The sequence below is a fragment of the Artemia sp. Qi Xiang Cuo genome, chromosome 13 (genome assembly GCF_049724085.1).
Source record: "Artemia sp. Qi Xiang Cuo chromosome 13, ASM4972408v1, whole genome shotgun sequence".
Lineage (NCBI taxonomy): Eukaryota > Metazoa > Arthropoda > Branchiopoda > Anostraca > Artemiidae > Artemia > Artemia sp. Qi Xiang Cuo.
In genome coordinates this window covers 59,358,441-59,378,918 of record NC_142806.1, presented here as the reverse complement: position 1 = coordinate 59,378,918, position 20,478 = coordinate 59,358,441, and the positions used below count along the sequence as shown (strand labels likewise).

The window sequence follows — 20,478 nt, the reverse complement described above, 5'->3', positions numbered from 1 at the left end:
AAAAGGGCACTAGCCCTTTGAATTTCCAATCGAATGAGGCATTTTTGAACTTTGTACGACAAATATTTCAATAAAACATTATATGCCCCCAGGGCATAACTTATAACCCATGCCCTGAAGACTGTGGGGAGAGTGTCCTGCTCAAAGATATAATTTCCTGAACTTTAAACTGCGTGGAACAAAATGGCTATCTCAAAATTCTGATTGGATGTGTTTGGGAAATGGTGGGCGTGGAAGGGGTGTGAGTTGCCTTCTAATCACTTTCGCCTATTAAAAAGGGCACTAGCCATTTCAATTTCCAATCGAATGAGCCCTTTTTGGAAGTTTCTACGACAACGCGTTATATAAAAATGTTATACGCCCCCAGGGCATAACTTACAAACCCTGCCCTGATGGCTGTGGGGGGGGGGGGGTTGTCAAATTCAAAGATCTAATTTCCAGAGCTTAAAACTACGTTGAAAAAAATGGTTAGTTGCCCTCCAATCACTTTCGACTATTAAAAAGGGCACTCTCCCTTTGCATTTCCAATCGACTGATCCTTTTTTGATGTTTCTACGACAACTCGGTCTATAAAAAACCTTATATGCCCCCTGGGCATAACTTGAAACCCTTGCCCTAAGGGCTCTGGGGGACTGTCTTCCTCAAAAACATAATTTCTATCTTGGAATCAACTATGCTGATCAAAATGGCTATCTCAAAATTTTGATTGGATGTGTTTCGGGAAATGGTGGGCGTGAAAGGGGTGTTAGTTGCCTTCCAATCACTTTCGACTGTTAAAAAGGGCACATGCCACTCCGATTTCCAATTTAATGAGCCCTTTTCGAAGTTTCTACGACTACTGCTTCGATACGAAGTGCCCTGGTCTAAAGGAAAAAAATAATAAATAATACATCGCGCCAACATCGTTCTTATATGGCCCCAGGGCATAACTTAAAACCCTTGCCCGGAGGTTTGTGGGGGAGTGTCCTCCTCAAAAATATTTTTTTCTATTTGGAAATCAACTACGCTGAACAAAGTGGCTATCTCAAAATTTTGATTGGATGTGTTTGGCGAAATGGTGGGCGTGGAAGGGTAGTTAGTTGCCTTCCAATCCTTTTCGATTATTAAAAAGGGCACAAGCCACTCCAATCGAATGAGCCCTTTTCGAAGTTTCTACTACAACTCCTTCGATACGAAGTGCCCTGGTCTAAAGGAAAAAAAAAATACATTGTGCAACATCGTTCTTTACTTAGGCAGCGCCATTGCGCTGCCTACGATACGGCTCGTTTTTTAGTTTTCTCTGTGATTTTCACTTGATTTGGGAAAATTGCCTACAACGTTGACCACAGGATTTTGACAAAATTACGCCACTCGTTGGGGTATGGATTAAGTTCTCTACTCAGAACGCCGTTACAAACCATGGACTGGGTGATCTATATGGCCTTTTGAATCAAAAGGCTTGACCAAATACCTTCCTTGGACATGCGTTAAAAAATGAGTTCACCACATTTACAAAAACAGTGAAATTATCTGAAAATTATCATATTGAAGGGAAAAAACATAATTGAAAAAAAAAACAAGGAGAAGTCGAACGCAAGCCACTCTAATTCGAAGTCGAATGCTTTACCAAAATAACCAAAGCTCTAATAATCTAATTCGATATATTAGTGCGTGTACCTTAATTGCGTAGCTCATTAAGGGGGATTGGGCGAGGAACATACGGGAGGTGTTCTTGAAAACCTCCGGTTAAGGGTTTTGGATTATAGTTATTACAATGACGATATCGTTTTATACTACTTATGAAGTGACATCAAAAGTGTTGTTTTAGTGTTATATCACACTTACGGATGGTATAATTGATAAACATCACGTAGATATGAAAAATAGCTTTCAAATGAGCCATTAACCGTCATCCTAAAAGTTACTTATATCCCACTAGCCCAGCTTTTCCACTTGAGAAATGGCACCAAAAGTGCCGTTTTTAGTGCCATTTGGAACTTGCTGATGGTGAATTTATAGGAAGGATGTAGAAAGGGGCGTAATTTTTTATGGGGCAGGGGGGGGGGGGGGGGGGCAAATGCCTCCTCCAGACCCAAGTTTGCAACCAAGCTGCAAACATGATCATATAAGAACGGCCTGTGTTATTAGAATGCTTTCTCAGGCACTACAAAAACCGTTTACTTAGAATACCATTACAAAATGCACTACAAGGGTGTAAAAATAAACTCCAAATTACGCTGGTATGAGACACTGAAATGACTTAAATCGTAGGAATTTCTCGAGCCGGGGTTAAGGCAGAGAATTTGAACAGAATGGGATGGAGCATCAGTGTTCACCAGAACATTGGCATCCAGCAATGGAACGAGTTCTTACTATGAGTAAGATACAATAATATTACTAAATAAATAAGCGTAAACAATATTTACAAGCAAGTATAAAATTTTCCACAAGATATGCATGCAAGGCAAATGAGCTCAAGTGCGGATACAGGGAATGGTTTTCGGGACACACCCACCCCAAGATGGAAATTTGCACTGTTTAAAGGGTTGGAGGGCGGCAATATCAATGGGGAAGTCCAGGTTCTGCTGGTGCCCCTCCCAAACATTAATTATATATCAACCCCCTGAATAGACTCATTGTGACTAGGCCAGAACACAAATGAGAATTTCAAAAATTAGGGCGGGTTAATGTGGAGGCTGTGTTCTCTATCATTTCATCCTCAGGTGCTGTAGCACCGCCATGACGTTTTAGTAGAAGTTCGACAAACTACTTACATTACAAACAACCAAACTATTACCACTAAAAAAACGATTACAAATGCTATTTAGATCACAATCACAAAATGTTATTTACAAGAGAGTCAAAAATTTACCGAGCGAAATACCTGTAAGGCGAATAAACTTATTGTAACTAGGCCAACCCAGGAATGGAGACTATAAAAATCGGGAATTGGTGGAAATCGGAGCTGATGAGAGTCAAGGACAGTGATAAGACCCATGACGATTGCTGGTATAGCCAAAAAGTGACAAATTGTGTGTGCAAGTTTGATATAGAAACGGTGCTTTACGCATATCTCGAGTGATCGATACATCAGCATTCCTAAAAATAAACAAGAAAACGTTAATAATAAAGAAAGGTTTCTGAAGGGGAATATCGTGACTAGTTAACCCTTTCATGGCTGAATTATGAAACTCTGATTAGACAAAATTCGGTTTTGCTTTTTAGCAGTTTCTTAGGGGTCCATGACATAGGGGCAACTGAGGAAAATCATTTAGTTCAAATATTCATTTCACATGGAATATGGATCTTATAAGGCACAGCAGCTAAATAGTGAAACAGTCTAATTAATCACCTGGGTGGTGTGCCTTGAAACAATTCTTGCCTTTGGTTAAACAAAGGTGCACATTACGCTTCAGGCACTAGACAAACGTGTGGGCGTGTTTTGCACGGGACTTGAATCTTTGTCTTTCGTCCACCATCCCAGGCCAGTGAGCCGTGTTGTCAAAGCGAACGCTGGAACTGGGGATGCTAGTAGTAAGCGCCCAATTACTTAAAAATATACACGCAAACCTACGCTTGAGGCATGGATATGTGTGTAAGTTTTCAAGTAATTGGGTTACCAGGGTCATTTGCCTATTACAATGACCTTCCGGTTTTTCTGGTAGGTAATTCTAATCTAGAGGTCAATACATCTTTCAAAGAGGAACGAGTACGCAATACCGGTCCTAGTGTGATTGATTTTTTGGACAATTGCCTTTAGTCAAGAATAGTTTGTTAGGAATGTGTCGTTGCTAAAGCTAACTCTAATTGGAAAAAAGGGGTATAAAGCTTTTTGTTTTTGATACGAATTGCACAATGAATGTATCGTTTGACGTGGGCATTTTTTATGAGCCAATCAGAGGTTGTTCAATATACGATAACTTGATTTGTGGTTGGGATTTGAATAAAAGAAATGGTTATGTTATTTGCTTGCGTGTATAGGAATTCCCATGTTATTTGCGTGCAGGTATAGATATTCCCTTGTTATGTGCTTGTGTATAGTAATTCCAAAGTTATGTTTGGGTGTGTTCAGGAAGCAACTTTTTATGTGCGTTCATGAATGGTTAGTCCAAAGTTATTGTAGTGCGGTAATGGCAATTTTCTAGTTCAGTGCTTTCATTCTTTGTTAGTCCAAAATTATTTGATCGCATTGCTATTACGCAAAATGTAATGTTTGGGCAATCACCGGAATTCCCAGGTTCTTGTATAGCATTGATCTGAATTCTATTGGTCTAATATTGCGTTTATGTTTCATCCAATGTTAGTAGATTACAGTTTTTTTACTAAACATGGACTGTGCGTTAAGGTCTAAGACTTCCCATGTTATTTGATTGCGTGTATAGGAATTCTCATGTTATTTGCTTGCATGTATAGGAACTCCCATGTTATTTGCCTGCATGTATAGGAATTGCCACGTTATTTTGATTGCGTGTATCGGAATTCCCAGGTTATTTGCTTGCTTGTATAGGAATTCCCATGTTATTTGCTTGCATGTATAGGAATTCCCTTATAATTTGCTGGCGTGTAGAGGAAGTCCCTCGGTATGTTCGTGCATTTATAGGTATTGACAAGGTATGTGCTTGTGAGTATAGGAATTCCCTAGTTGTTAGCATCCATGTATATGAATTCCATGGTGATTTGATTGCATGTATAGTACCACCCATGCAATTTGATTGCATGTATAGGAAAACACATGTTATTTGCATGCATGTATATGAATTCCTATGTTATTTTCTTTCGTTTTTAGTAATTTCCATGTTATATGCTTGCTTGTATAGGAATTCCCATGTTATTTGCTTGCATGTATAGGAATTGCCATGTTATTTGCTTGCGTGTATAGGAATTCTCATGTTATGTGCTTGCTTGTATAGGAATTACCAGGTTATTTGCTTGCATGTATAGGAATTCAAATGTTATTTTCTTGCTGGTATAGGAATTCCCATGTTATTTGCTTGCGGGTATAGGAATTCCCATGTTATTTGCTTGCATGTATAGGAATCCCCATTTTATTTGCTTTGATTGAGTGGTACTGTCATGGAATTGTGCTTACGTGTATAAGAATTTCCATGTTATTTGCTTGAGTATCTCGGAATTCCAAGGTTATTTGCTTGAAGCTCTTTATGAGCCTCTTTTGGATGGGTGTGTTTATTCGTGCGGTGTGTCTCTCTGTTGGATGTGTCCGTCTCTTGTCTCTTTGGGCTGTTTGTCTCTTTGAGCTGTTTGAGTCTTTTTGGTCTGTTTGTGTGTCTGTTTGAGCTGTTTGATTCTTTTTGATCTGTTTGTGTCTTTTTGGGTTGTTTGAGTCTATTTTGGGCTGTGTGTTTCTCTTTGGGCTTCTGTCTATTTGGTATGTTTGTGTTTATTTGGGCTATGTGTATCTCTTTGGGCTGTTTGAGTCGTTTTGGTCTGTGTGTCTTTCTTTTGGCTGTTTGTGTCTCTTAGGGGTCGTATGTGCCTCTTTGGGCTTTGTGTTTCTCTTTGGGATGTTTGAATTTTTGGGTCTGTAAGTGTCTGCTGGGGGGGTTTTTTTTTTGGTCTGTGGGGGTTTCTTTGGGGGTTTTGAGTCTAATTGGGCTCTGTGTCTCGTTTGACTGTTTTTGTATTTTTGTTATGTTTTTGTCTCTTTTAGCTTTTTGAGTCTTTTTTGGGCTGTGTTTGTCTCTTTGGGCTTCTGTCTCTTTGGGCTGTTTGTGTTTCTTTGGGCTATGTGTGTCTCTTTGGGCTGTTTGAGTCATTTTGGTCTGTGTGTGTGTCTCTTTAGGCTGTATGTCTCTTTGGGCAGTTTGAATCTTTTTGGTCTGTGTGTGTTTCTTTTGGCTGTTTGTGTCTATTAGAGGCCATGTGTGTCTCTTTGGGCAATGTGTGTCTATTTGGAGGGTTTGAATAATTTTTGTATGTATGTGTCTTTATGGGTGTTTTTTTTTATCTTTGATCTGTGTGTGTGTCTATTTTGGGTTTGTGTGTCTCTTAGGACTGTGTGTATGTCTCTTTAGCCTGTGTGTGTCTCTTTGGGCAGTGTGTGTCTCTTTAGGCTGTATATCTCTTTGGGCAGTTTGAATCTTTATGGTCTGTGTGTGCCTCTTTTGGCTGTTTATGTCGTTTTGGGCTTTGTGTCTCTCTGTTGGATGTGTGCTTCTCTTTGGGCTGTGTACGTCTATTTGAGCTGTTTGTGTCTCTTTGGTCTGTGTGTGTCTCTTTGAGCTGTTTGAGTCTCTTTAGGCTGTGTGTGTCTCGTTGGACTGTGTGTCTTTTTGGGGTGTCTGAGTTCTTTTGGTCTATGTTTGTCTCTTTGGGCTGTTTGTGTCTCTTTGAGCTGTGTATGTTTCTTTGGGCTTTGTGTGTCTCTTTGAGCTATGTGTCAATACGTTTAAGCAATAAATATCTTTAAGCTTAACCCGTCTTTATTCTTTAGAATACTTCTATTGTAAGCATGTAACAAACTCGTTCCTGAAGTCACCTCTTGGATACACAATGCAGAAACTTCATTTAAGAAACTATGAAAAAATTGTAAGTAAGTAACAAATTCTTTCTTGAGGTCACCTCTTGGATACACAATACAGAAATTTCATTAAAGAAATTATGAAAAAATTTTAAGTAAGTAGCAAATTCTTTCCTGAATTCATCAGCTGGAGAAACAAAAAGACATTTCGTTCAAGAAATTATGACAAAATTCTAAGTAACTAACAAACTCTTTCTTGAAGTTACTTCATGGTTAAACAATGCAGAAATTTCCGTTAATTAATCCTGATATAATTGTAAGCTAGTATCAAAATCTTTCATGAAGTCAACTCATGGAAAAGAAAAAATTGTTAGTAAGTAGTAAATTCCTTTTTGAATTCACTAGCTGGATAAACAAAAAAAGACATTTCGTTGAAGAAACTATGACAAAATTCCAAGTAAGTAACAAACTCTTTATTGTTTTCATGACTTAGATACACAATGTAGAAATTAAATTCAAGAAATTATGAAAAAATTCTCAGTCTAAGTAGAAAATTCCTTCTTTAATTCACCTGGTGGATAAACAAAGGGACATTTCGTTCAAGAAATTCTGACAAAATTGTAAGTAAGTAAAAAACCCTTTAGTGTTTTTGCGAGTTAGATAAACGATTTAGAAATTAATTTCCAGAAATTATGAAAAAATTAACAGTAAGTACCTATTTCTTTCTTTAATTCAACTCGTAAGTAACAATTTCTTTCTTGAAGTCAACTCTTGGATACACAATACGGGAATTTCATTCAAGAAATTATTAAAAAATTGTAACTAAGTAGCAAATTCTTTCTTGAATTCACTTGTTGAATAAATGAAAAGACATTTCATTCAGGAAATTATGACAAAATTCTAAGTAAGTAACAAACTCTTTATTGTTTTCACGAGTTAGATATACGATGTAGAAATTAAATTCAAGAAATTATGAAAAAATTCTCAGTCTAAGTAGCAAATTCTTTCTTGAATTCACCTGTTGGATCAACAAAAAAGACATTTCGTTCAAGAAATTATGACAAAATTCTAAGTTAGTAACAAACTCTTTATTGTTTTCACGAGTTAGATAAACGATGTAGAAATTAATTTCAAGAAATTATGAAAAATTCTCAGTAAGTAACCATTTCTTTCTTGAAGTCAACTCTTTGATACACAGTACGGAAATTTCATTCAAGAAATTATGAAAATATTTTTAAGTAAGAAAAAAACTCTTTATTGATTCCAACTATTTGATATACATTACATATACTTCATTCAAGAAATTATGAAAAAATCGCAAGTAAGTAACTTTTTTTCTCTTTATCACAAACAATTTTCACTTAGCTACATGATGCAGAAATTTAATTCAAGAAATTATGAAAAAATTCTCAGTAAGTAACAATTTCTTTATTGAAGTAAACTCTTAGATACACAATACGGGAATTTCATTCAAGAAATTATGAAAAAATTGTAACTAAGTAGCAAATTCTTTCTTGAATTCACTTGTTTAATAAACAAAAAGAAATTTCATTCATTAAATTATGACAAAATTCTAAGTAAGTAACAAACTCTTTATTGTTTTCACGAGTTAGATATACTATGTAGAAATTAAATTCAAGAAATTATGAAAAAATTCTCAGTCTAAGTAGCAAATTCTTTCTTGAACTCAGCTGTTGGATAAACGAAAAGACATTTCGTTCAAGAAATTATGACAAAATTCTAAGTAAGTAACAAACTCTTTATTGTTTTCACGAGTTAGATATACAATTTAGAAATTAAATTCAAGAAATTATGAAAAAAGTCTCAATCTAAGTAGCAAATTCTTTCTTGAATTCACCTGTTGGATAAACAAAATGACATTTCGTTCAAGAAATTATGACAAAATTCTAAGTAAGTAACAAACTCTTTATGGTTTTCACGAGTTAGATAAACGATGTAGAAATTAATTTCAAGAAATTACGAAAAAATTCTCAGTAAGTAACCATTTCTTTCTTGAAGTCAACTCTTGGATACACAGTACGGAAATTTCATTCAAGAAATTATGAAAATATTTGTAAGTAAGTAACAAACTCTTTATTGATTCCACCTCTTGGATATACAGTACAGATACTTCATTCAAGAAATTATGAAAAAATCGCAAGTAAGTAACTTTTTTCTCTTTATCACAAACAATTTTCACTTAGCTACATGATGCAGAAATTTAATTCAAGAAATTATGAAAAAATTCTCAGTAAGTAACAATTTCATTCTTGAAGTCAACTCTTAGATACACAATACGGGAATTTCGTTCAAGAAATTATGAAAAAATTGTAACTAAGTAGCAAATTCTTACTTGAATTCACTTGTTGAATAAACAAAAAGACATTTCATTCAAGAAATTATGACAAAATTCTAAGTAAGTAACAAACTCTTTATTGTTTTTACGAGTTAGATACACGATGTAGAAATTAAATTCAAGAAATTATTAAAAAATTATGAGTCTAAGTAGCAAATTCTTTATTGAATTCACCTGTTTTATAAACAAAAAGACATTTCGTTCATGAAATTATGACAAAATTCTAAGTAACTAACAAACTCTTTATTGTTTTCACGAGTTAGATAAACGATGTAGAAATTAATTTCAAGAAATTATGAAAAACTTCTCAGTAAGTAACCATTTCTTTCTTGAAGTCAACTCTTGGATACACAGTACGGAAATTTCATTCAAGAAATTATGAAAATATTTGTAAGTAAAAAACTCTTTATTGATTCCAGCACTTGGATATACATTACAGATACTTTATTCAAGAAATTATGAAAAAATCTCAAGTAAGTAACTTTTTTTTTTCTCTTTATCACAACCAACTTTCACGTAGCTGCAGGATGTATAAATTTAATTAAAGAAATTATAAAACAATTCTCAGTAATTAACAATTTCTTTCTTGAAGTCAACTCTTAGATAGACAATACGGAAATTTCGTTCAAGAAATTAGGAAAGTATTTGTAAGTAAGTAAGTAACAATCTCTTCATTGATTTCACCTCTTGAATATACAGTACAGATACTTCATTCAAGAAACGTGATTAAACACGTTTTGAAACTACATGCTATTTGCATGCCTTTCCTTGGCACCTTTCCAAATGAGCGGGGATTCCCCACTGCTTTCTACACATTGCAAAAAGTGAGCAGTACGAAAACACCACGTTTTCAACCAGACTGGTTTTTTAGACAACACACCCACAGAGATGACACACACACATAGAGACGAGACACGCACAGACACGACACACAAACAGAGTCATAGTGAGAGAGATATCCAAAAAGTTGGGTTGATCTAGGTTCACTTAGAGTGGCGCGCCACTCTAATTTCATAATTTCTTGAATGAAATTCACGTATTGTGTATCTAAGAGTTGACTTCAAGAAAGAAATTGTTACTTACTGAGAATTTTTTCATAATTTCTTGAATTAAATTTCTGCATCATGTAGCTAAGTGAAAATTGTTTGTGATAAAGAGAAAAAAAGTTACTTACTTGCGATTTTTTCATAATTTCTTGAATGAAGTATCTGTACTGTGTATCCAAGAGGTGGAATCAATAAAGAGTTTGTTACTTACTTTCAAATATTTTCATAATTTCTTGAATGAAATTTCCGTACTGTGTATCCAAGAGTTGACTTCAAGAAAGAAATGGTTCCTTACTGAGAATTTTTCATAATTTCTTGAAATTAATTTATACATCGTTTATCTAACTCGTGAAAACAATAAAGAGTTTGTTACTTACTTAGAATTTTGTCATAATTTCTTGAACGAAATGTCTTTTTTGTTTATCCAACAGGTGAATTCAAGAAAGAATTTGCTACTTAGACTGAGAATTTTTTCATAATTTCTTGAATTTAATTTCTACATCGTATATCTAACTCGTGAAAACAATAAAGAGTTTGTTACTTATTTAGAATTTTGTCATAATTTCTTGAATGAAATGTCTTTTTGTTTATTCAACAAGTGAATTCAAGAAAGAATTTGCTACTTAGTTACAATTTTTTCATAATTTCTTGAATGAAATTCCCGTATTCTGTATCCAAGAGTTGACTTCAAGAAAGAAATTGTTACTTACGAGTTGAATTCAAGAAAGAAATAGTTACTTACTGAGAATTTTTTCATAATTTCTTGAAATTAATTTCTACATCGTTTATCTAACTCCCGAAAACCATAAAGAGTTTGTTACATACTTAGAATTTTGTCATAATTTCTTGAACGAAATGTCTTTTTGTTTATCCAACAGGTGAATTCAAAAAAGAATTTGCTACTTTGACTGAGAATTTTTTCATAATTTCTTGAATTTAATTTCTACATCGTGTATCTAAGTCATGAAAACAATAAAGAGTTTGTTACTTACTTTGAATTTTGTCATAGTTTCTTGAACGAAATGTCTTTTTTGTTTATCCAGCAGGTGAATTCAAAAAAGAATTTTCTACTTACTAACAATTTTTTCATATCCATGAGGTGACTTCATGAAAGAGTTTTTTACTTGCTTACAATTTTTTCATTACTACTTAAATGAAGTTTCTTCATTGTGTATCAATGAGTTAAGTTCATGAAAGTTTGTTAATTACTTATAATTTTTGTCATATATTCTTGAACGAAATGTCTTTTTGTTTATCCAGCTGGTGAATTCAGGAAAGAATTTGCTACTTACTTACAATTTTTTCATAATTTCTTTAATGAAATTTCTGTATTGTATATCCAAGAGGTGACCTCAAGAAAGAATTTGTTACTTACTTACAATTTTTTCATAGTTTCTTAAATGAAGTTTCTGCATTGTGTATCCAAGAGGTGACTTCAGGAACGAGTTTGTTACATGCTTAAGACGTATTCTAAAGAATAAAGACGGGTTAAGCTTAAATATATTTATTGCTTAAACGTATTGACACATAGCTCAAAGAGACACACAAGGCCCAAAGAAACATACACAGCTCAAAGAGACACAAACAGCCCAAAGAGACAAACATAGACCAAAAGACTCAGACACCCCAAAAAGACACACAGTCCAACGAGACACACACAGCCTAAAGAGACACACACATCACAAAGAGACACCCACAGCCCAAAGAGACACATACAGCTCAAAGGGACGTACACGGCCCAAAGAGAAGCACACATCCAACAGAGAGACACAAAGCCCAAAACGACACAAACAGCCAAAAGAGGCACACACAGACCATAAAGATTCAAACTGCCAAAAGATATATACAGCCTAAAGATACACACACTGCCAAAAGAGACACACACTGGATAATTTGAAATACACACAGTCCTAATATACACACAAAGCCCAAAGAGACAAACACACAGCTAAAAGATAAAAAAAACGCCCATACAGACACATACATACCAAAAAGATTCAAACCCTCCAAAGAGACACACATTGCCCAAAGAGACACACAAGACCTCTAAGAGACACAAACAGCCAAAAGAAACACAGACAGACCCAAAAGATTCAAACTGCCCAAAGAGACATACAGCCTAAAGAGACACACACACAGACCAAAATGACTCAAACAGCCCAAAGAGACACACATAGCCCAAAGAAACACAAACAGCCCAAAGAGACAGAAGCCCAAAGAGACAAAAACAGCCCAAAAAAGACAAAAACAGATCAAAGACACACAAACAGATAAAAAAGACTAAAACAGTCAAACTAGACGCACAGCCCAAAGACACGCACAAAGCCAAAAGAAACCCCCAAAGACCAAAAAAAAAAAACCGCCCATACAGACCAAAAGATTCAAACGTCCCAAAGAGACACACATAGCCCAAAGAGGCACACACGACCCCTAAGAGACACAAACAGCCAAAAGAAAGACACACAGACCGAAATGACCCAAACAGCCCAAAGAGATACACATAGCACAAAGAAAAACAAACATCCCAAAGAGACAGAAGCCCAAAGAGACAAACACAGTCCAGAAAAGACTCAAACAGCCCAAAGAGACACAAACAGATCAAAAAGACTCAAACAGCTCAAAGAAACACATAAACAGAACAAAAGGAATCAAACAGCTCAAAGAGACACACAGCACAAAGAGACAAGAGACGCACAAATCCAACAGAGAGACACAATGCCCGAAGAGACACAAACAGCCAAAAGAGCCTCACACAGACATGCAAGCAAATAACATGGGAATTCCTATACACGCAAGCAAATAACATGGGAATTCCTATACACGCAAGCAAAATAACGTGGCAATTCCTATACATGCAACCAAATAACATGGGATTTCCTATACATGCAAGCAAATAACATGGGAAGTCCTATACACCCAAGCAAAGAACTTGGTAAGTCATATCCAAGCAAGCAAATAACATGGGATTTACTATACACGCAAGCAAAGAACATGGGAATTCCTATACATGCAAGCAAAGAACAAGGGAATTCCTATACAAGCAAGCAAAGAACATTTGAATTCATATACCCGCACGCAAATAACATGGGAATTCCTATACAAGCAATCAAATAACCAGGGAATTACTATACAAGCAAGCAAATAACATGGGAATTCCTATACAAGCAAGCAAAATAAAGTGGCAATTCCTATACATGCAAGCAAATAAAATGGGAGTTCCTATACATGAAAGCAAATAACCTGGTAATTCCTATAAACGAAATCAAATAACATGTGAATTCCTATACATGCAAGCAAATAACATGGGAATTCCTATACACGCAAGCAAATAACATGGGAATTCCTATACATGCAAGCAAATAACATGGGAATTCCTATACACGCAAGCAAATAACTTGTTAATTCATATACATTCAATCAAATAAATAGTTTATTCCTTTTAAGGCATTAATAGAACCTGGGAATTGTTATAAATGCAAGCAAATAACATGGGAATTACTATACATGCAAGCAAATAAAATGGGAATTCCTATACACGCAAGCAAATAACAAGGGAATTACTATGCATGCAAGCAAATAACATGTGAATTCATATACACGCAAGCACATAACATGGGAATTAATATAAATTAAATCAAATCAACTGTGACTACATAAACAAGCAATCAAATAACATGGGAATTACTATACATGCAAGCAAATAACAAGGGAATTTCTATACATGCAAGCAAATAACATGGGAATTCCTATAAACGCAAGCAAATAACATAACCATTTCTTTTATTCAAATCCCAACCACAAATCAAGTTATCGTATATTGAACAACCTCTGATTGGCTCATAAAAAATGCCCACGTCAAACGATACATTCATTGTGCAATTCGTATCAAAAACAAAAAGCTTTATACCCCTTTTTTCCAATTAGAGTTAGCTTTAGCAACGACACATTCCTAACAAACTATTCTTGACTAAAGGCAATTGTCCAAAAAATCAATCACACTAGGACCGGTATTGCGTACTCGTTCCTCTTTGAAAGATGTATTGACCTCTAGATTAGAATTACCTACCAGAAAAACCGGAAGTTCATTGTAACAGGCAAATGACCTTTGTAACACAGTTACTTGAAAACTTACCCGCATATTTATGCCTCAAGCGTAGGTGTGCGTGTGTATTTTCAAGTTATTGTGCGCTTAATACTGATGCTGTCACTCCTAGTTTTCTTCTGCGGTCTGGTAGTAACAACTGGAGACTCGCTTGGAGGCCTACCTTTCCTTGTTGCAGGGATGACTACACCTCTGAGCAGACAGTCAGCAATATCCGCACGAAAGCGAAAAAGGGAAAGAGCCATCTCAACGTCAGAGGGGTGATTGTACATGTACCGTAGCCATGGATTGGCTACACTGACTTCAATGCAGTAATTGATTAGACGCATGTACCACTTCTTCCCCTTGATGCCAGTACGATATAACTCGATCAACATGTCGCTCAAGTCCACCACACCCATGAACTTGTTGCACTCTTTGACGACATGAGGTCTGGCTACATCGATTCGAGCCTTCCTCTTTTTATCCCACCGTTTGCATTGATCAAGTGGGTCAGGCCCGACATATGAAGAAATAAGATGGACCGGGTTATTGTCGTACCATTTCGTCACGACTATTCCAGAATTTTGCTCAACTCGCCAATCAAACGACCCTCTTCTGGAGCTTTTCAGCTTTTCGTCAGCTTTCAAGGGCGGAAGTTTCATTTTCCGCATTCTGTCTATTCGGACTGTGCCTACTGACTGGATTCCCATTTCCCGCAGCTTTTCTACTAAACGAAAACTGCTGTAAAAATTGTCAAAGAGCACTTTGAAGTTCTGGTTTTTTCGGGAGATATTCGCCTAGGGGGAGCACCACATCAGCACCAACACCAAGGTCTGAACCGACAATGGTTCCTTTACCACTGTAAATTTCAAAGTCATATACTATTCCACTGGCTCCGGCTCTTGTAAATACTTTTACCCCCCACTTGTAGGGCTTGTCTTTGATGTACTGCTTAAACCCAACCCGGCCCTTGAACGGGACCATTTCTTCATCTATAGATTGTCGTTCCTCGTTTGGAACTTCTCGCATATTCTTTCGAAGCCTATCGTACAAGGGTCAAACCATGAATAGGGTGTAGCATCCCGGATCCCCCTTTTCGGTTGCTTTGAAACTATCATTCGCGTGGAAAAACTGTCTTATTCTTTTGAAGCGGTCACGTGAAATAGCGTTAGCCACTGGAAGATAACGTGTAGCCGTTTCCCAGTACAAAGACACGTGGGGAAGTTTCATGATTCCCATAAGCAACAGGATTCCAAGGAATTTCAGAGTCGAAGAACTTTTTGAAGAATGTGATTGGAGTGCCCAGAGACGAATCGGGACTTGACATTTGTCCTTTCCAGTCCACATCATTCTCTGGCGCAGGGGTTTTCTTCCAGACTCGTCTCTTTTCAGCCGAAGATTTAGGAACCACGTCTACTTCGGCTTCATCGCGGAGGGATTTTGCAGACTTTAGGTGAGACTTTGCTTTTCGACTGAGTGGTAGATCGTATTCGTCGTCACTGTCATCCCGACTACTATCGCGCTCACCTTCATTGATTCGCAAATGAGAGGGCCATTGTCGTCTTCAGATTCCTCCAAATTCATGACAGAGAGATCGCCGTCTGGCTCTAAGACATAGGAAAAAGCAGTGCTGAGGTCCACTCTTCTTAGTCGTCCTTCATGTCGCCTCCTCAGTGCTTCCTGCAGACTTTCTTCACTCCTTGCTATTGCCTCATCGACTAATGAAGAGGTTGAGGGCTCCATAATCTCAATGGCTCTTCAGCTGCTGATAGTAAATAGTAAACTAGCGAACTTAGCGGATAATGCATGGGTTATATATGGATGGCCTTACGGTTTTAAACAAATCCATTCATTTAAACTGATCTTTATATCCGCAAATTAGCTGTTTATAGATCAACCAGGATCAATTATTATAAATAAGCTGTTTATAGGTCAACCAGGATCAATTATTATAAATCAGCTGTTTATAGGTCAACCAGGATCAATTATTATAAATTAGCTGTTAGGTCAACCTAACAAATTAGCTGTATAGGTCAACCAGGATCAAAATTGGGTACAGTATTTCATAATTTCCCGGATTTCCTTGTTGCTGCTCCTGAAAAAGATTCCGATAGCTACATTACTGAAAAATATTCCTGTTGAATGAGAAAGCTAATAGAAAGTGGAAACTCTTGGTGTGCCTTATAAGAACCACCAGCCATCAAAGGGTTAAACATGATTAGAGAATTTTATGACATTTATTATCATAACAATTATTATTATTATTATGGGCAGACTCACCAAAGAGGAATTTCTAAGCACTAAATACCCTATTGTCTTCGCTCTTCTGTTGTTTTTTTTTTTTTAAGTTTAGCATTGGTAGATTGTGATTATGAAGATTTATGTGATCAGATATATCAAGAAAAAACAATCACTTAAATGACAAGAAGAAAGGGTTGCTCCCTTTCAAAAGCCTTGAGGTGCACGCCATGAAAGGCTGGGGTATACCATGCATGGTTTGGAATGTGTCAAGACGTAAAGCAAGTGGCACTTTGAAATGTGCCCCAGATGTACGTCGTGCTTTGGAAGACTTTAATTATACAGAGATTTAAGTGGCATAACAAATCAAAGAAAAACTATCACCAAAAGGATAAATTAACCCTTTCAAAAATTGTGTATGCCTTGAGGTGCATGCCACAAGTGGCAGCAGCGTGTCATGTATGGGCAAGAATGTGTCACATAAAATAAACAAAGTTGCACTTTGAGATATACGCAAGATGTAAATTGTGCTTCATAAAATTGAGCTTATGCAGAGATAATAGTGATCAGACAAATCAAAGAATAACAATAGTCCAAAGGATAAATTAGCAGTCACCCCCTTTAAAAAATCATGTATACTTTGAGTTGCATGTCTAAAGCAGCAGCTGCATGACATGCGTGGGTCAGGGTGAGTCACACGAACTAAAACACGTTGCACTTTGAGATGTATGCAAGATGTAAATTGGGCTTCAGAAAATTTAGGTTATGCAGAGATCTAAGTGATCTGACAAATCAAAGAAAAATAAAAAACAAAAGGATAAGAAGAGGGGTTACCCAATTAAAAACAACGTGCATACCTTGGGGTAAATGCCAGAAGTGGCTGGAGTGTGCCACGCTTGGGTCGGGGAGTGCCACCAGTGGTAAAGAAAGTGGTACTTTAAGGTGTAAGTCAGATGATTTAGGGGGCAGCTCCGCGGTGTTGCTAAGCATCAATGTTAGACATCTAAATAATGAATCTGCATTTGTGACTGTACTGTAATTAAGGATTTAAGGAATTCATTTAGGATTTATAGAAGGTCACAATGCTTGCAAGAGTGTAGCGAAGCTCCATGAATAAAAGTAATTTGAATATTTTTAAAACATTTTTATATTATACCCCTCCTCCCGAAGTGTAAAAGCACATAAATAGGTAACACTGAAATATCGGTGCTACGTTGGAGCCACCTATCAAATACTACATATGTTTTTCTTACTGTTTATTTTAGTCTTTAATTAATAATATATCTTAATAAGAAACATTGTGTTATGGATGGTAAATGATTTAGCATAACTAATACATAAACAGGACCGGATTTCAAGCTGTTACGCTTCTAGGCCTAAGCGTTTTTGCCGCTCTGTTTTTACGAGATTTTCGGTAAATTCCCCGAGAATTCGGAGATAGTAGGAGCACTGAACAGAATGCAGCTGACAGGCCAAAATTGATGAAAGAGAGAGGTGATATAGACCTCTTAGCTGTCATTCTTGGGAGACATCTGACAGTTTATAAGTGGCCACAAAATTGCTGTGTTGTTTTAAAACCACTTTTCTGTGAATAGACAGAGCGGTGGTGGGGTGCATTTGGCACTTTGACGATAAATCACAGCAGTCTAGTTTTTATTCAGAGAAAAATTACTCAGTGATAATTTATTGTGCCCCCTGCATTGTGCGTCCCCAGCCTCAGGCCTAGTGGGCCTATTGGTAAATCCTGGCCTGTAGATACGCATAAATGCAACGAGAAATTGAATCTGGGATGGTTGCTACATCCACAGATTTCGTTCGGAGGAGACACGCTCTTTTCCTGAAATATTGTCACTAATTATTTGACAATTCAGCCAGGGAAAAGGGGTCATAACAGTTTAAAAATAAACTGTCTAAATTTGAGGGGCTGCCCACTTTCAAAATACTATACACCATTAACCATAAAATTAATAATTACACCATAAAATTAAAAATAATTGCTCTTTGCTTGTGCGGGAGCTGAACCCAGGATTCCCCAGTGAATAGACGGGGCTTCCAACACTGGATGCTCTGGATTCGCATATGCTTACCAAATGCGCAGCACTGGTAAGAATAATATCACCGTATGTCCGTATGTAAAAATATATGATACATACGTAAATGCAATGAAGACACAAAAAGGACATATTAAAAATAATATAAAAAAGATTAAGATCCTCCAGAGAGCTACGGAGGGTTTACAGCAACAGGACTTCAACATTTGTTGACAATTCAGTTGCTAGATCATTATAGTGGCAGGTAACAAACCTACCACTATACAGGATTTGACTATTATTAGATCAGGATTGATTATTAGATATTGATATCTAATCCCTCTTGATTTCCAGGAATACTTCTGGTCTACGCATTTCCTGTGATCGTAATAAGTAACATTAACCTCCCTGAACGAGTAAAATTTATTCCGTTACCAATATAGGCCTATATTTCAAAATAAAAATTTGGTACTGGTGCATTATGCGGGAATCGCCGTATACTGTATGTGGAATGTCAAACGGGAAATGCTACTGTAACCCGACAAAGCCCGTCAGATGGCTATTTCAGAGACCTAAATTGATTGCAAAGCGTTGTTTCTCATGGATTTTACAATATTTAAACGATTGTTTTTGGGGTTTAGGGGGGGGGGGGAGATGCCTAGGTTAGGTTAGGTTACGCATTTAATATATGCTATGCTTTATCCCCCCCCCCCTAATGTGCAAATATATAGCCCAAATTTGTTTTTAAACTATTATATATTCATCCCATTTTATTTTATTTCATTAGCTAATGCTAATGAAACTGGACTTCTTCGTGGTGCCCGCATAATGCATCATTACCAAATATTTTTTACCGTATACAAAATATACTATATTCATTTAATATTCCAAGTAAATTGGTTCGTTTACGTCATCTGACATATACCATGTGTGGCAAAAAATGCGATTCGAGATGTACATCAGATGGCGAAGACTTGGTGACAACTCATACGTATTTCTTACAAAAAGCACGTGGATATAGCAATTTCCTTTCAAATGAGCCATTAAACAGCCCTATATGATGCTCTCTATGAGTCCAGATAACGGCGAAGGAAAAAAAAACAAGAATAAAAGGACACATCAAAACAGTGATTTCCTTGTTGTTCAAAATGGGAGGGGGGGCTATAACTTTCCTATCTAGTTTTCGACAATGGAGGTCCCAATGGTGCAATTTTCATTCCGACGATTTTCAAGGACTTTAACTTCTTTCGAAATCTCCATAAATTTGTTTCCGAAATAAACTTTTAATAAACTTTAAATAAACGATTAATCGTAATCATAGTTACGATTCCTGAATCAGCTTCAAATATTAATTTTTTCTCATTTAACTTTTTCAAAAGCTTTTTTAATTTTTTTGTTACTATGGGCCGAACTTTGTACTTTATCGATGCAATCATAATACTAAATAGTAACAGTGCCCATGTTAGTTGCCACATTAGATGGTACAATATGAGATATAGGCTATAAAGAAGATTTACCAGCTTGCTTACACTTGAGAAATTGAATGAACGAGCTAGTTGAAAATTTTATGTTCAGATAGTACTATTCATCAAATGAATGAGCTATAAAAGGCAAATGAAATTATCATAAGTGAATGAAGTGAGAGAGGTCAAAAAGTCAAAATAGGTTTTGGAAATATAAGGAAAAAAAACAAAGAAAAACCTGCTCAGGTTGAGGACAAATCTCAACCACAAGAAGTTTGGGATTTTAAACATTAATTAATTATTGTTCCGATACAATCGGTATTACAGGGTTTACGTCGCCAATACCCTAGAAATTAACCCGCCATACTATCCTGAAGGGGCGTGAATCATACCTTCATCTAGGAGAGAGGGCAAGTAAGCGGAGTCCAACTATTGTTTGGTTTTTAAATTTATACAGGGGGGAGGGGGCAAAACCTGGTCCCGGAGCAATTTTTGTACGTTAGGTCAGTAGCGGTTTTAGGCCTCTTAATCTCGGAGTACAAGGTATACCATAGGAGCATAAAAATATAAAATAAAAGAAATTCAATGTCAGAAAAACTGGGGAGAGGCAGTTGCCCCACTGCCCAGGCCTAGTACCAACACTGCATTAGTTTTATACTGATAAGTAACGACTATAAGTTTCGTACTGATCAGGAAAAAAAAACAACAGAAAATCATGTTTGATAAAATTTCGTTAATTATACGGGGCAAATGAAAATTTAATATGCGGGCAGCATCTACTACAAATAATTGTCTTGTATTGTC

General features: G+C 36.3%; 1 protein-coding gene across 3 annotated transcripts in view; it reads right to left on the bottom strand.

Annotated features, from left to right (window-relative positions):
- The window catches only part of nemy (cytochrome b561 family member no extended memory), an 89,294-nt gene that overhangs the window by 20,434 nt on the left and 48,382 nt on the right, over positions 1-20,478 (bottom strand). For 2 of the 3 annotated variants that reach the window (XM_089099132.1, XM_089099131.1), the window contains exon 3: positions 2,852-3,078. In XM_089099132.1, coding sequence (XP_088955258.1) covers positions 2,852-3,078 — 227 coding nt within the window. The remainder of the gene's footprint in view (positions 1-2,851; positions 3,079-20,478) is intronic. The other variant, XM_089099133.1, reaches the window with a different exon arrangement.